General features: G+C 43.5%; 1 protein-coding gene across 1 annotated transcript in view; it reads left to right on the plus strand.

Moving 5' to 3' along the window:
- LOC115104882 (activin receptor type-2B) overlaps positions 1-14,991 on the plus strand; it is a 68,934-nt gene extending 53,943 nt beyond the window's left edge. The window contains exons 4-11 of the mRNA XM_065006973.1: positions 3,167-3,315; positions 4,603-4,749; positions 4,836-4,979; positions 8,768-8,916; positions 10,440-10,554; positions 12,273-12,411; positions 12,621-12,751; positions 12,909-14,991. Of these exons, the coding sequence (XP_064863045.1) occupies positions 3,167-3,315; positions 4,603-4,749; positions 4,836-4,979; positions 8,768-8,916; positions 10,440-10,554; positions 12,273-12,411; positions 12,621-12,751; positions 12,909-13,103 (1,169 nt within the window). The 3' untranslated portion in view covers positions 13,104-14,991. The remainder of the gene's footprint in view (positions 1-3,166; positions 3,316-4,602; positions 4,750-4,835; positions 4,980-8,767; positions 8,917-10,439; positions 10,555-12,272; positions 12,412-12,620; positions 12,752-12,908) is intronic.
- The last annotated feature ends 628 nt before the right edge of the window (positions 14,992-15,619 follow it).

The raw sequence follows: 15,619 nt of genomic DNA on the forward strand, positions 1-15,619 counted from the left end.
CCTACATATTCATATACCTACCTAATACTGTACCTACCTATTCATATACCTACCTAATACTGTACCTACCTATTCATATACCTACTTAATACTATACCTACCTATTCATATACCTACTTAATACTATACCTACCTATTCATATACCTACCTAATACTGTACCTACATATTCATATACCTACCTAATACTGTACCTACCTATTCATATACCTACCTAATACTGTACCTACCTATTCATATACCTACCTAATACAGTACCTACTTAATACTATACCTACCTATTCATATACCTACCTAATACTGTACCTACATATTCATATACCTACCTAATACTGTACCTACCTACCTAATACTGTACCTACCTAATACTGTACCTACCTAATACTGTACCTACCTAATACTGTACCTACCTATTCATATACCTACCTAATTCTGTACCTACATATTCATATACCTACCTAATACTGTACCTACTTAATACTGTACCTACCTAATACTGTACCTACATATTCATATACCTACCTAATACTGTACCTACCTATTCATATACCTACCTAATACTGTACCTACTTAATACTGTACCTCCCTATTCATATACCTACCTAATACTGTACCTACCTATTCATATACCTACCTAATTCTGTACCTACCTAATACTGTACCTAGCTAATACTGTACCTACTTAATACTGTACCTACCTATTCATATACCTACCTAATACTGTACCTACCTAATACTGTACCTACCTAATACTGTACCTACCTATTCATATACCTACCTAATACTGTACCTACCTATTCATATACCTACCTATTCATATACCTACCTATTCATATACCTACCTAATACTGTACCTATTCATATACCTACCTAATTCTGTACCTACATATTCATATACCTACCTAATACTGTACCTACTTAATACTGTACCTACCTAATACTGTACCTACATATTCATATACCTACCTAATACTGTACCTACCTATTCATATACCTACCTAATACTGTACCTACTTAATACTGTACCTCCCTATTCATATACCTACCTAATACTGTACCTACCTATTCATATACCTACCTAATACTGTACCTACCTAATACTGTACCTAGCTAATACTGTACCTACTTAATACTGTACCTACCTATTCATATACCTACCTAATACTGTACCTACCTAATACTGTACCTACCTAATACTGTACCTACCTAATACTGTACCTACCTATTCATATACCTACCTAATACTGTACCTACCTATTCATATACCTACCTATTCATATACCTACCTAATACCTACCTACTACTATACCTACCTATTCATATACCTACCTAATACTGTACCTACCTATACCTACCTATTCATATACCTACCTAATACTGTACCTACATATTCATATACCTACCTAATACTGTACCTACCTATTCATATACCTACCTAATACTGTACCTACCTAATAATGTACCTACCTATTCATATACCTACCTAATTCTGTACCTACATATTCATATACCTACCTAATACTGTACCTACTTAATACTGTACCTACCTAATACTGTACCTACATATTCATATACCTACCTAATACTGTACCTACCTATTCATATACCTACCTAATACTGTACCTACTTAATACTGTACCTACCTATTCATATACCTACCTAATACTGTACCTACTTAATACTGTACCTACCTATTCATATACCTACCTAATACTGTACCTACCTAATACTGTACCTACCTATTCATATACCTACCTAATACTGTACCTACCTATTCATATACCTACCTAATACTGTACCTAGCTAATACTGTACCTACTTAATACTGTACCTACCTATTCATATACCTACCTAATACTGTACCTACCTAATACTGTACCTACCTAATACTGTACCTAGCTAATACTGTACCTAGCTAATACTGTACCTAGCTAATACTGTACCTAGCTAATACTGTACCTAGCTATTCATATACCTACCTAATACTGTACCTACCTAATACTGTACCTACCTATTCATATACCTACCTAATACTGTACCTACCTATTCATATACCTACCTAATACTGTACCTAGCTAATACTGTACCTACCTATTCATATACCTACCTAATACTGTACCTACCTATTCATATACCTACCTAATACTGTACCTAGCTAATACTGTACCTACCTATTCATATACCTACCTAATACTGTACCTACCTATTCATATACCTACCTAATACTGTACCTACCTAATACTGTACCTACCTAATACTGTACCTACCTATTCATATACCTACGTAATACTGTACCTACTTAATACTGTACCTACCTAATACTGTACCTACCTATTCATGTACCTGCCTAATACTGTACCTGCCTATTCATATACCTACCTAATAATGTACCTACCTATGCATATACCTGCCTAATACTGTACCTACCTATTCATATACCTACCTAATTCTGTACCTACATATTCATATACCTACCTAATACTGTACCTGCCTAATACTGTACCTGCCTAATACTGTACCTACCTAATACTGTACCTACCTAATACTGTACCTACCTAATACTGTACCTACCTAATACTGTACCTACCTATTCATATACCTGCCTAATACTGTACCAACCTATTCATATACCTACCTATTCATATACCTACCTAATACTGCACCTGCCAGATACTGCACCTGCCAGATACTGCACCTGCCAGATACTGCACCTGCCAGATACTGCACCTGCCAGATACTGTACCTGCCAGATACTGTACCTAGCTAATACTGTACCTAGCTATTCATGTACCTACCTAATACTGTACCTACCTAATACTGTACCTACCTAATACTGTACCTACCTATTCATATACCTACCTAATACTGTTACCTACCTATTCATATACCTACCTAATACTGTACCTACCTATTCATATACCTACCTAATACTGTACCTACCTATTCATATACCTACCTAATACTGTACCTACCTATTCATATACCTACCTAATACTGTACCTACCTATTCATATACCTACCTAATACTGTACCTAGCTAATACTGTACTTACCTAATACTGTACCTAGCTAATACTGTAGCTACCTAATACTGTAACTACGTATGACTGTTCTCTCGCTCCTCTCGGTAACACTGTGTTCTCTCTGTCCCTCTCTCTGTCCCTCCAGTGATCAAGCCGCCTCCCCCCACGCCCACCCTACTCAATGTGCTGGTCTACTCACTGCTGCCTATCACCATGCTCTCCATGGCCCTGCTGCTGGCCTTCTGGATGTACCGCCACCGCAAGCCGCCCTATGGCCACGTGGACATCAACGAGGTCGGCCAGTTTCCCCCGACCATCTCCTTAGCTCTGTCTCGTTCAGTTTTGCTTCCCGTCGCTCTTCTGTACTCATCTTTGAATTAATGAATTTATTTGAAACATTTAAAATGCGTGCCGACTTGCTTCAGCCAAGTACATCAATACTACACACAAAAAAGTCATTGAGGGTTAAAAACACAAAGTCAACACTTATGTCCATTTTGGTCCTCCTGTCTGTCAGTGGTATTGGCTCTCTCTGTCTGTAGAGATTTGTAGCTGTTGAATTATCTTATGTGGTGCCACCTCTTTCCTGTTTGTGGTTTCTCACTCCTATTCCTTTCACTTCCTCGCTCTTTTATCCCTTCTTCTTCGGAGGCCATCTTGTTAGCAGCCCCTAAGCTACCGTGCAAAGCCTCTATTAATGACCATCGCCATCTAGAGGTAGTCGGCTGCCACTGCACTGTGATATAGGTCCCTCCTTTAGGACCACTGCCCTGTGATATAGGTCCCTCCTTTAGGACCACTGCCCTGTGATATAGGTCCCTCTTATAGGACCACTGCCCTGTGATATAGGTCCCTCCTATAGGACCACTGCCCTGTGATATAGGTCCCTCCTTTAGGACCACTGCCCTGTAATATAGGTCCCTCCTTTAGGACCACTGCCCTGTGATATAGGTCCCTCCTATAGGACAACTGCCCTGTGATATAGGTCCCTCCTATAGGACCACTGCCCTGTGATATAGGTCCCTCCTATAGGACCACTGCCCTGTGATATAGGTCCCTCCTATAGGACCACTGCCCTGTGATATAGCTCCCTCCTATAGGACCACTGCCCTGTGATATAGCTCCCTCCTATAGGACCACTGCCCTGTGATATAGCTCCCTCCTATAGGACCACTGCCCTGTGATATAGCTCCCTCCTATAGGACCACTGCCCTGTGATATAGCTCCCTCCTATAGGACCACTGCCCTGTGATATAGGTCCCTCCCCTATAGGACCACTGTGATATAGGTCCCCCTCCTATAGGACCACTGTGATATAGGTCCCCCCTATAGGACTGTTAGTATATTGCTGGTAGTATATTAGTGTTAGTCTTTAGCATGTGTAGAATCTTGGGCTTATTTGTTTTTCTTAAAGTTAAACTGTTTTGCAACAGAGTTTTAGAAGTTTTTCATTTGATATCAAAGCTCCAGTTATTATAGAAGTCGTAAGTGTGTTGTGAGCCGCACTCTGTCCTCATAGGCTTGTTGAATGTAATGTCCCAGTGTTTACCTGTACTGACCTCTGAACTATTTATCTACCAGGATCCTGGCCTAGTTCCCCCTCCTTCCCCCCTGGTGGGGCTCAAACCCCTGCAGTTGCTGGAGATCAAGGCAAGGGGGCGCTTCGGCTGCGTGTGGAAGGCCCAGATGATGAACGAATACGTGGCTGTCAAGGTCTTCCCCATTCAGGTAAGTGGCTGAAGCGTTGATGTAATGTTCCCTCTGTTTGTGTACCCTCTGAAGCGTTGATGTAACGTTTGTGTGTCCTCCCACAGGATAAGCAGTCGTGGATGAATGAGCGGGACGTGTTCCTCACGCCGGGGATGAAGCACGAAAACCTGCTGCGCTACATTGCGGCCGAGAAGCGCGGGACCAACCTGGAGATGGAGCTGTGGCTCATCTCTGAGTTCCACCAGAGGGTGAGGAGGAGAAGTAGGGAAACAGGGGTGGAGGGAGAGGTGTTAAGGCGCTAGGTTCTCTAACATCTCATCTGGTCTGGCATGACTGCATCAAATTGATATAAAGAAGCTATCTAGCTAACAAGGCTAATTGTGGCTATTTTGCTGCGCTCCTTGTCTACAACAACTCCATTCATATTAAACAACAGCCTACCTGTTGGTTGATCATTGCAGCCTACTCCTTCTCATTTAGCCAACTTAATTCCGTGATTGAAATTCCAGTTTGCGTTGATTAGAAATCTCCCACTTCACTTTCTACACATGTAGCCTCTGACTGTAGCTCCACTGTCATTGACCGACAATAACAACAAGCTACAGGCATGAAATGTGTGTAGGTTACCGGGCACTACTTTTTTATGGGGCGCACACAAAAAAACTTTTATACAAATGTTGAATGTCATGGTGTACCCTAGTATGTAGCAATGTCACATTTTAGGACAAGCCTTGCCATTAAAATAGGCATGTGTGTATGAGACAAACTGAGACACAAACTGAACAAGTTCCACAGACATGTGACTAACAGAAATGGAATAATGTGTCCCTGAACAAAGGGGTGATCAAAACTAACAGTCAGTATCTGGTGTGGCCACCAGCTGCATTAAGTACTGCAGTGCATCTCCTCCTCATGGACTGCACCAGATTTGCCAGTTCTTGCTGTGAGATGTTACCCCACTCTTCCACCAAGGCACCTGCAAGTTCCCGTACATTTCTAGGGGGAATGGCCCTAGCCCTCACCCTCCGATCCAACAGGTTCCAAACGTGCTCAATGGGATTGAGATCCGGGCTCTTCGCTGGCCATGGCAGAACACTGAGATTCCTGTCCAGCAGGAAATCACGCACAGAACGAGCAGTATGGCTGGTGGCATTGTCATGCTGGATGGTCATGTCAAGATGAGCCTGCAGGAAGGGTACCACATGAGGGAGGAGGATGTGGCGCTCAACAGCGTTGAGATTGCCTGCAATGACAACAAGCTCAGTCCGATGATGCTGTGACACACCGCCCCAGACTATGACGGACCCTCCACCTCCAAATCGATCCCGCTCCAGAGTACAGGCCTCGGTGTAACGCTCATTCCTTTGATGATAAATGCGAATCCGACCTTTTGAAAGTCCTGTCTGGTCCAGCGACGGTGGGTTTGTCCCCATAGGCGATGTTGTTGCCGGTGATGTCTAGTGAGGATCTGCCTTACAACAGGCCTACAAGCCCTCAGTCCAGCCTCTCTCTGCCTATTGCGGACAGTCTGAGCACTATTGGAGAGATTGTGCGTTCCTGGTGTAGCTCGGGCAATTGTTATTGCCTTCCTGTACCTGTCGACGCTGTACCGGTGTGCCAATCCTGTGCAGGTGTTGTTACACGTGGTCTGGCACTGCGAGGACGATCAGCTGTCCGTCCTGTCTCCCTGTAGCGCTGTCTTAGGCGTCTCACAGTACGGACATTGCAATTTCTTGCCCTGGCCACATCTGCAGTCCTCATGCCTCCTTGCAGCATGCCTAAGGCACGTTCACGCAGATGAGCAGGGACCCCGGGCATCTTTCTTTTTGTGTTTTTCAGAGTCAGTAGAAAGGCCTCTTTAGTGTCCTACGTTTTCATAACTGTGACCTTAATTGCCTACCATCTGTACACTATTAGTGTCTTAACGACTGTTCCACAGGTGCATGTTCCTTAATTGTTTATGGTACATTGAACAAGCATGTGAAACAGTGTTTAAACCCTTTAGAATGAAGATCTGTGAAGTTAATTCAATTTTTACGAATGTGCTCAGTTTATATAAACCACACTCATTCTACCGGTCAAAAGTTTTAGAACACCTACTCATTCTAGGGGTTTTCTATATTTTTACTTTTTTCTACGTTGCAGAATAATAGTGAAGACATCAAAACTATGACATAACACATGGAATCATGTAGAAAGTGGAAAACAATTCAAAATATATTTTTGAGATTCTTCAAAGTAGCCACCCTTTGCCTTGACAGATTTGCACACTTTTGGCATTCTCTCAACCAGCTTCACCTGGAATGCTTTTCCAACAGTCTTGAAGGAGTTCCCACATATGCTGAGCACTTGTTGGCTGCTTTTCCTTCACTCTGTGGTCCAACTCATTCAAAACCATCTCAATTGGGTTGAGGTTGGGTGATTGTGGCGGCCAGGTCATCTGAAGCAGCACTCCATCACTCTCCTTCTTGGTTAAATAGCCCTTACACAGCCTGGAGGTGTGTCTTGTGTCATTGTCCTGTTGAAAAACAAATGATAGTCCCACGAAGCGCAAACCAGATGGGATGGCGTATCGCTGCAGAATGCTGTAGTAGCCATGATGGTTAAGTGTGCCTCATCTTCTAAATAAATCAGACAGTGTCATCAGCAAAGTACCTCCACACCATCACACCACCTCCTCCATGCTTCACAATGGGAATCACATGTGCGGAGATCATCTGTTCACCTACTCTGCGTCTCACAAAGACGAGGCGGTTGGAACCAAAAATCTCAAATTTGGACTCATCAGACCAAAGGGCAGATTTCCACTGGTCCAATGTCCATTGCTCATGTTTCTTGGCCCAATCAAGTCTACTTCTTAACGGTGTCTTTTAGTAGTGGTTTCTTTGCAGCAATTCGACCATGAAGGCCTGATTCACGCAGTCTCCTCTGAACAGTTGATGTTGAGATGTTTCTGTTACTTGAACTCTGTAGCATTTATTTGGGCTTCAATTTCTGAGTCTGTTACCTCAAATGAACTTATCCTCTGCAGCAGAGGTAACTCTGGGTTTTCATTCCTGTGGTGGTCCTCATGAGAGACCGTGTCATCATAGCACTTGATGGGTTTTTACAACTGCACTTGAAGAAATGTTCAAAGTCCTTGAAATGTTCCGCATTGACTGACCTTCATGTCTTAAAGTAATGATGGCCTGTCGTTTCTCTTTGCTTATTTGAGCAGTTCTTGCCATAATTTGGACTTGGTCTTTTACAAAATAGGGTTATCTTCTGTATACCACCTCTACCTTGTCACAACACAACTGATTGGCTCAAACGTATTAAGAAGGAAAGAAAATGTACTTTTCACAAGGCACACCTGTTCATTTAAATGCATTCCAGGTGACAAAAGCTGGTTGAGAGAATCCCAAGAGTGCGCAAAGCTGTTATCAAGGCAAAGGGTGGCTACTTTGAAGAATCTCAAATATAAAATATTTTTACTTCATGATTCCATATGCGTTATGTCATAGTTTTGATGTCTTCACTTCTATTCTACTATGTAGAAAAACATTGTTTAAAAAAAACAAACTTGAAATGAGTAGTGGTGTCCAAGCTTTTCACTGGTACTGTATATACAATACACACAATGCTTTCGGAAAGTGTTTAGACCCTTTGACCTTTTGGTTGTTTGGCTATTCAAATAACTATGCCCATCCCCTACCCGAGAGGTATTGCCTTTTTATTTCCCTCGCTGTTGAATTTTCAATTCCGCAAAAGTTGTTTTGCTACAGTTTAATAGCACTCGATTTGACAGACCTCAGTGGCTGGCCTTCATTGATCTCGGACAATAAACTATGTATGAATGATAGCAACCCTGTCTCTGCGGTCAAATATTTTCCCCAGTTCAATCATTGAAAAGTTATTTAGTGTGCTCTCGGGATGTCTTACTTTATCTTGTTGTTAACAGCTCCACGTCTCACTTTCTTTTTTTTCTCTCTCTCATGCTTCCTTTCTCTTTCGCTCTCTCTTGTTCTGTCTGTGTCTGCCTGTGTGTATACTCCAGGGCTCCCTGACAGACTATCTGAAGGGGAACGCGATCAGCTGGACTGAGCTGTGTCACATCTCTGAGACCATGGCCTGCGGGCTGGCCTACCTGCACGAGGATGTTCCTCGCTACAAAGGAGAGGGACCCAAACCGGCCATTGCTCACAGGTAAGGGCACACGAGGTCAGCACTGGTTTGTGTGAGAGAGAATGCGAGACATTAGACTTGGGGTCTGGTTCGAGCAGCGTTTCTGATTTCTCAATGACCTATTTGGTAAGTTAAGGTAATCCTATACCTTAGCAATGATTATGCTACATTTTTGTTCACATTTTTGTTCACTCTGCGGGCCCCTGTGTCGTACAATCCGGAGAGATCTATTCTTGAGGGCATCTTTTCTTTTAACACCACTCAAACCTCTTGACTGCAATTTTATTTGACCGCAGGAAATCAAAATTGTTTACACTTTATGCCATTGGGAAAACACTTTCAACATTCAGTATAAGTCTAGACATGACCGTTCCCTGTGTCTCTCAGTTCTGATTTAAACTGTGCTATAAGTCTAGACAGGACCGTCCCTGTGTCTCTCAGTTCTGATTTAAACTGTGCTATAAGTCCAGACAGGACCGTTCTGTGTCTCTCAGTTCTGATTTAAACTGTGCTATAAGTCTAGACAGGACCGTTCCCTGTGTCTCTCAGTTCTGATTTAAACTGTGCTATAAGTCTAGACAGGACCGTTCTGTGTCTCTCAGTTCTGATTTAAACTGTGCTATAAGTCTAGACAGGACCGTTCCCTGTGTCTCTCAGTTCTGATTTAAACTGTGCTATAAGTCTAGACAGGACCGTTCTGTGTCTCTCAGTTCTGATTTAAACTGTGCTATAAGTCTAGACAGGACCGTTCCTTGTGTCTCTCAGTTCTGATTTAAACTGTGCTATAAGTCTAGACAGGACCGTTCCCTGTTTACAGCGGGTCTCTCAGTTCTGATTTAAACTGTGCTATAAGTCTAGACAGGACCGTTCCCTGTGTCTCTCAGTTCTGATTTAAACTGTGCTATAAGTCTAGACAGGACCGTTCCCTGTGTCTCTCAGTTCTGATTTAAACTGTGCTATAAGTCTAGACAGGACCGTTCTGTGTCTCTCAGTTCTGATTTAAACTGTGCTATAAGTCCAGACAGGACCGTTCTGTGTCTCTCAGTTCTGATTTAAACTGTGCTATAAGTCTAGACAGGACCGTTCCCTGTGGGCAGCGGGTCTTTCTTCTTTATTTGTGTGTAGTTCATGATAAGACCGATCATGACAAAGGGCCAACTGATCCCAAACCAGTTGTGGGGCCAATCCTATCTCTCTAAGCCAGGGTTATTCATTGTAATACTATATGGTCCTTTTCAGGACACCAGGCAAGGAAACTCGCAGGCCAATCACTGATGTTAATTGAACTGGTAGAAAAGAAAACCAGGGTCTGGTTCAGTGGGCAGGCAACGTTTTGAAATGGGGAGGTATTACCTGAACTTGTCTGATAAGAAAACGCTTTTCTGTTTTCTGCCGCAACAGTTTTTGCTACGTTGTGCCCTACTAAACATGACCCAGTTTTGCCCTCGAGCCATATAGTTCAATAGCCCTGCTGCCGTGTCGTTCAATTGCCCTGCTCTACACCATCACTGACCCCCCCGTCCTCTTTTCCTTCTCCCCTCCAGGGACTTCAAGAGTAAGAACGTGATGCTGCGTACGGACCTGACGGCCATCATCGGAGACTTTGGGCTGGCGGTGCGGTTCGAGCCGGGCAAGCCCCCAGGGGACACTCATGGCCAGGTGAGTGAGTCACCATCAGTCTGTCCCAAATGGCGCCCCGTTCCCGATTTTAGTTAACTACTTTTCATCCGTAAACAGAAATCAGTGAGCTATTTCTGACAAGTAAATCGATCCTACTATCTATGAACAAAGACCGTTATCTTGCTTTAAAGATCATACTAACTATGAACAAAGAACATCATGGAGACACTGCTTTAACTGCTTTACGAACTAAACTCAGGAAAAAAATAAATGTCCTTTCAGCAAATGTAACGTGTAAATATTTGTATGAACAGATTCAACAACTGAGACATAAACTGTACAAGTTCCACAGACATGTAACTAACAGAAATTGAATGTGTCCCTGAACAAAGGGGGGGTCAAAATCAAAGTACCAGTCAGTATCTGGTGTGGCCACCAGCTGCATTAAATACTGCAGTGCATCTCCTCCTCATGGACTGCACCAGATTTGCCAGTTCTTGCTGTGAGATGTTACCCCACTCTTCCACCAAGGCACCTGTAAGTTCCCTGACATTTCTGGGGGATTGGCCCTAGCCCTCACCCGCCGATCCAACAGGTCCCAGACGTGCTCAATGGGATTGAGATCCGGGCTCTTCGCTGGCCACGGCAGAACACTGACATGCAGGAAATCACGCACAGAACGTGCAGTATGACTGGTGGCATTGTCATGCTGGAGGGTCATGTCAGGATGAGCCTGCAGGAAGGGTACCACATGAGGGAGGAGGATGTCTTCCCTGTAACACACAGCGTTGAGATTGCCTGCAATGACAAAAAAGCTTGTTACACCGAGTATAGGCCTTGGTGTAACGCTCAATCCTTTGACGATAAATGCTAATCCGAATTCGAGACAAAACGGCGACTCGTCAGTGAAGAGCACTTTTGCCAGACCTGTCTGGTTCAGCGACGGTGGGTTTGTGCCCATAGGCGATGTTGTTGCCGGTGATGTCTGGTGAGGACCTGCCTTCCAACACGCCTACAAGCCCTCAGTCCAGCCTCTCTCAGCCTATTGCGGAAAGTCAGCACTGATGGAGGGATTGTTCGTTCCTGGTGTAACTCGGGCAGTTGTTGTTGCCATCCTGTACCTGTCTCGCAGGTGTGATGTACGAATGTACCGATCATCTGCAGGTGTTGTTACACGTGGTCTGCCACTGCGAGGACGATCAGCTGTCCGTCCTGTCTCCCTGTAGTGCTATCTTAGGTGTCTCACAGTACAAACATTGCAATTAATTACCCTAGCCACATCTGCAGTCCTCATGCCTCCTTGCAGCATACCTAAGGCACGTTCACGCAGATGAGCAGGGACCCTGGGCATCTTTTTTTTTGTGTTTTTCAGAGTCAGTAGAAAGGCTTCTTTAGTGTCCTAAGTTTTCATAACTGTGACCTTATTTGCCTACCGTCTGTAAGCTGTTAGTGTCTTAACGACCGTTCCACAGGTGCATGTTTATTAATTGTTTATGGTTCATTGAACAAGCATGGGAAACAGTGTTTAAACCCTTTACAATGAAGATCTGTGAAGTTATTTGGATTTTTACGAATTTATCTTTGAAAGACAGGGTCCTGAAAAAGGGACGTTTCTTTTTTGCTGAGTTTATGAACAAAAAACAAAATGGAGACACTGTTTTAAAGCTCATGTACTCACGCAACATGGAAAAGGAAGTGCGTGAGGCTGTGAGAGCGTGTAGGGGACCTAGTCTGACAGTGTCTTGTCCGTCGTGCAGGTGGGTACCAGGCGCTACATGGCGCCGGAGGTCCTGGAAGGGGCCATTAACTTTCAGCGGGATGCCTTCCTCAGGATAGACATGTATTCCATGGGTCTGGTGCTGTGGGAGCTGGTGTCGCGCTGCAAGGCGGCCGACGGTGAGTCACACACTAACACCCAAACGCACACACGGGATCATACTTGCTGATTTATCGTCAATCATACCACATTGGAATCAGGCTGAAAACTTTTAATGCAGTGTAATTGACAAATTAGTACACATGAATGTTGATAGCTTGTGGGTAATGACGTAGCATAGCCTGTTGGGGTTCCATGCTAAGATGTTGCTGTTGTGTTGTATGGTCAGGCCCAGTGGATGAGTACATGTTGCCGTTTGAGGAGGAGATCGGTCAGCACCCGTCCCTGGAGGACTTACAGGATGTGGTGGTCCACAAAAAGATGAGGCCGGTCTTCAAGGACTGCTGGCTCAAACATGCTGTGAGTATTCTCGCTTTGTCTCCAACGCAGAGAGCAGTGGGTCAATAGTCGGATGTCCTTACAGCAGTATAGTTTTAGATTCACATATGTCACACTACCTGCAACATGATGGTTAGTTAAGTGCTGAGATGTTCCTGTCCTCTGATGTGTCTCGCAGGGCCTAGAGTCTATGTGTGAGACGATAGAAGAGTGCTGGGACCATGACGCCGAGGCGCGGCTTTCGGCCGGCTGCGTGGAGGAGCGCATCTCGCAGATCCGCCGGCTGACCAGCCCCCCTACCTCAGACTGCTTGGTCTCCATGGTTACCTCTGTCACCAACGTGGACTTGCCACCCAAAGAGTCCAGTATCTGAGCCCCAACCTCGCCCTACCAACACCCACCCACCCAACGCAGAGCGACAACATGCAAGCAAACAAAACAGCCGTGTCTTGTTCTTCTTCAGCTTCAGCCGATCTCAGAAGAAGAAAAAACATGAATGCAGCTGCTGTTTTATCCTGACATCTTTTTTTACATTTATTTTTATTGTTATTTTCTTTCCAATCGGATCAATATTACCAGCACACTTCTTCTCTACTGTGTTTTTATCAAGAGAGGACAAGAAAAAAAGAATTACAAAAAAAACTAAATTGACATCTCAAAAGTGCATTCAGGTGCCGACTTATGAATGCTGACAAGGTGCAGGTACCTCAACCGTTTTCAGCTCTCAGCCGTTTATTTGGGTTTAGTTTATTCCTCTTTCTGTCTTCTGGACAGGATTGCCTGTGACAAAACCAACCAACTAAGCAACCATCTACCATGTTGGACAATACATCAATGCTGCAAAAACCTTATATGAACATTAAGACTTACACACAACTAACCTTCCTCAAGGGATTTTAGTTTTCAGAAAACTTTTCCTTTTCCGACAGCGTGCTATACAAACCTTCGGAACTAACGGGTGTCTCTAGAACACAGAGAAAAGTGGAAGGCAACTGGACTCGTTTCATTTTGGATTTGGCTATGTTCACACTGGTGACTCTGAATGGGGTTGACTATAGCAAATGGCTTGCTTCCCACAGCATCTGGATAGTGCATTTTGTTTGGTACGGAGCTACTTCTCAGGTAACCAGTCTCAAGGGGGCAGGAGATTATGATTAAAGGTGATATCGCAATGCGTCCCGTAAAGTAGAGCGAGAGCCACATCCGCTGCCTTTGATGGGTAGGGTGGGGGCAGACTTTGGTGAGAGGGGCTTTTCTGACATGGTTCAAACCTTTTTAGCTGAGATGAAAATGGTCTAAACATTGAAGGTGCCCAAACAAACTACGAAAACATCAATAGGTGCAAGACCATGGTGAAGATTTGTATGCATTTCGGGTGTGAGAATGAATGAGTGTGTGTGTGCTTGTGACTATCTGTGCAGTGAGAGTGACTGACTGAATGTGTAGCGGAGAGGGATGGAAATTAAGACCATGAAAAGAAAGTTTCAGCCGTAAACAGCTGAAGATGAATTAAATGGTTTCCTTTTTTTTTTTTGTCTTTTTGTTCTGTTATTTCTTCATATTTTGTTTCAGTGAGTGTATTGGACATTGGGAGCTAAGGACCTAGACTCTATCCACAGAAGGCCCATCTTAGGCCTCAGCAAAAGCCTATATCCTTCACTAGTGTCGAGAGGGAGGGCAGAGTACAGTTGAAGCGTCACTGCCTGGTACCTTCGTTATTTACCTCTTTCTCACATGGACCAAACTTAGAGTTTTGACCGGGTAGGTCCTGCATTGTAGAAAGGTTTTCGACAGGGCACCAAGCGTAACAACCAATTTTAAACTTCACTTCATTCAGATTGGTTACACGTTCTCGTTCATTAGAAGAGAAAAGTGACACGCAACATTTCCGTATGCCATAATGTAACAGTGAATGTCTACAATGCTGCTGTTTCAGCTCAAAGATGAATATGTGTTCCATTTCCCCCCCCCTGTGCATTACATATACAAGTCTCAGTAGGTTTAACTAAACGTACATACAAGAGCAAAAGTACGTTGGTAGGGATGACAAGGCTTCCGATGTGAAAGAGAACAACACAAACGATAAAATCGAGTATAAATAAGTCAGAAAACTAAAACACAAAAAAATATATATATTGTTCATGAACCACAGACCACCTCAAACCAGAAATACCTCAGATTTTTCAATGTATATGAGTTCTGTTATATATTTTGTTAGTTGTGTTGACTTGTAGTAAGTATGTTTTAATGTGATTTTTTTTTGGGGGATTTTGTGATTAAGGAATTTTGGAGGATAAAATGTACCATGTCATGTTGTATAAATGAAAGAAAATCTTGTAAATAGCGCTATACAGTTGTAGAATTCTACCTATATACAGTATGACACCTGAGCATTATTCATCATTTCTGCTGACTTCTCCCAACTTGTCTTTTCCTCTCCGTTACCTAAAGGGACATTGAACCTGTATTGGTTTTTCCTCCCAAAAAACAAATATCCACCATCATCGTGTCTGACCTGTAATATTTTTGCATACCCCACGATATACGCTACATCGCTACAAAAGTATGTGGACACCTGGTCGTCAAACATCTCATTCCAAAATCATGGGCATTAATATGGAGTTGGTCCCCACCTTGCTGCTATAACAGCCTCCACTCTTCTGGGAAGGCTTTCAACTAGATTTTGGAACATCTATGCGGGGACGTGCTTCCATTTAGCCACAAGAGCATTGGTGAGGTCGGTTTTCCAATTCATCCCAAAGGTGTTCGACGGAGTTGAGGTTAGGGCTCTGTGCAGGCCAGTCAAGTTCTTCCACACCTACCTCAACAAACCATTTCTGTATAGACCTCACTTTGTGCATGCGGGCATTGTCATACTGAATCAGGAAA

This window comes from Oncorhynchus nerka, linkage group LG22 (assembly GCF_034236695.1).
Source record: "Oncorhynchus nerka isolate Pitt River linkage group LG22, Oner_Uvic_2.0, whole genome shotgun sequence".
Taxonomy (NCBI): Eukaryota; Metazoa; Chordata; class Actinopteri; order Salmoniformes; family Salmonidae; genus Oncorhynchus; species Oncorhynchus nerka.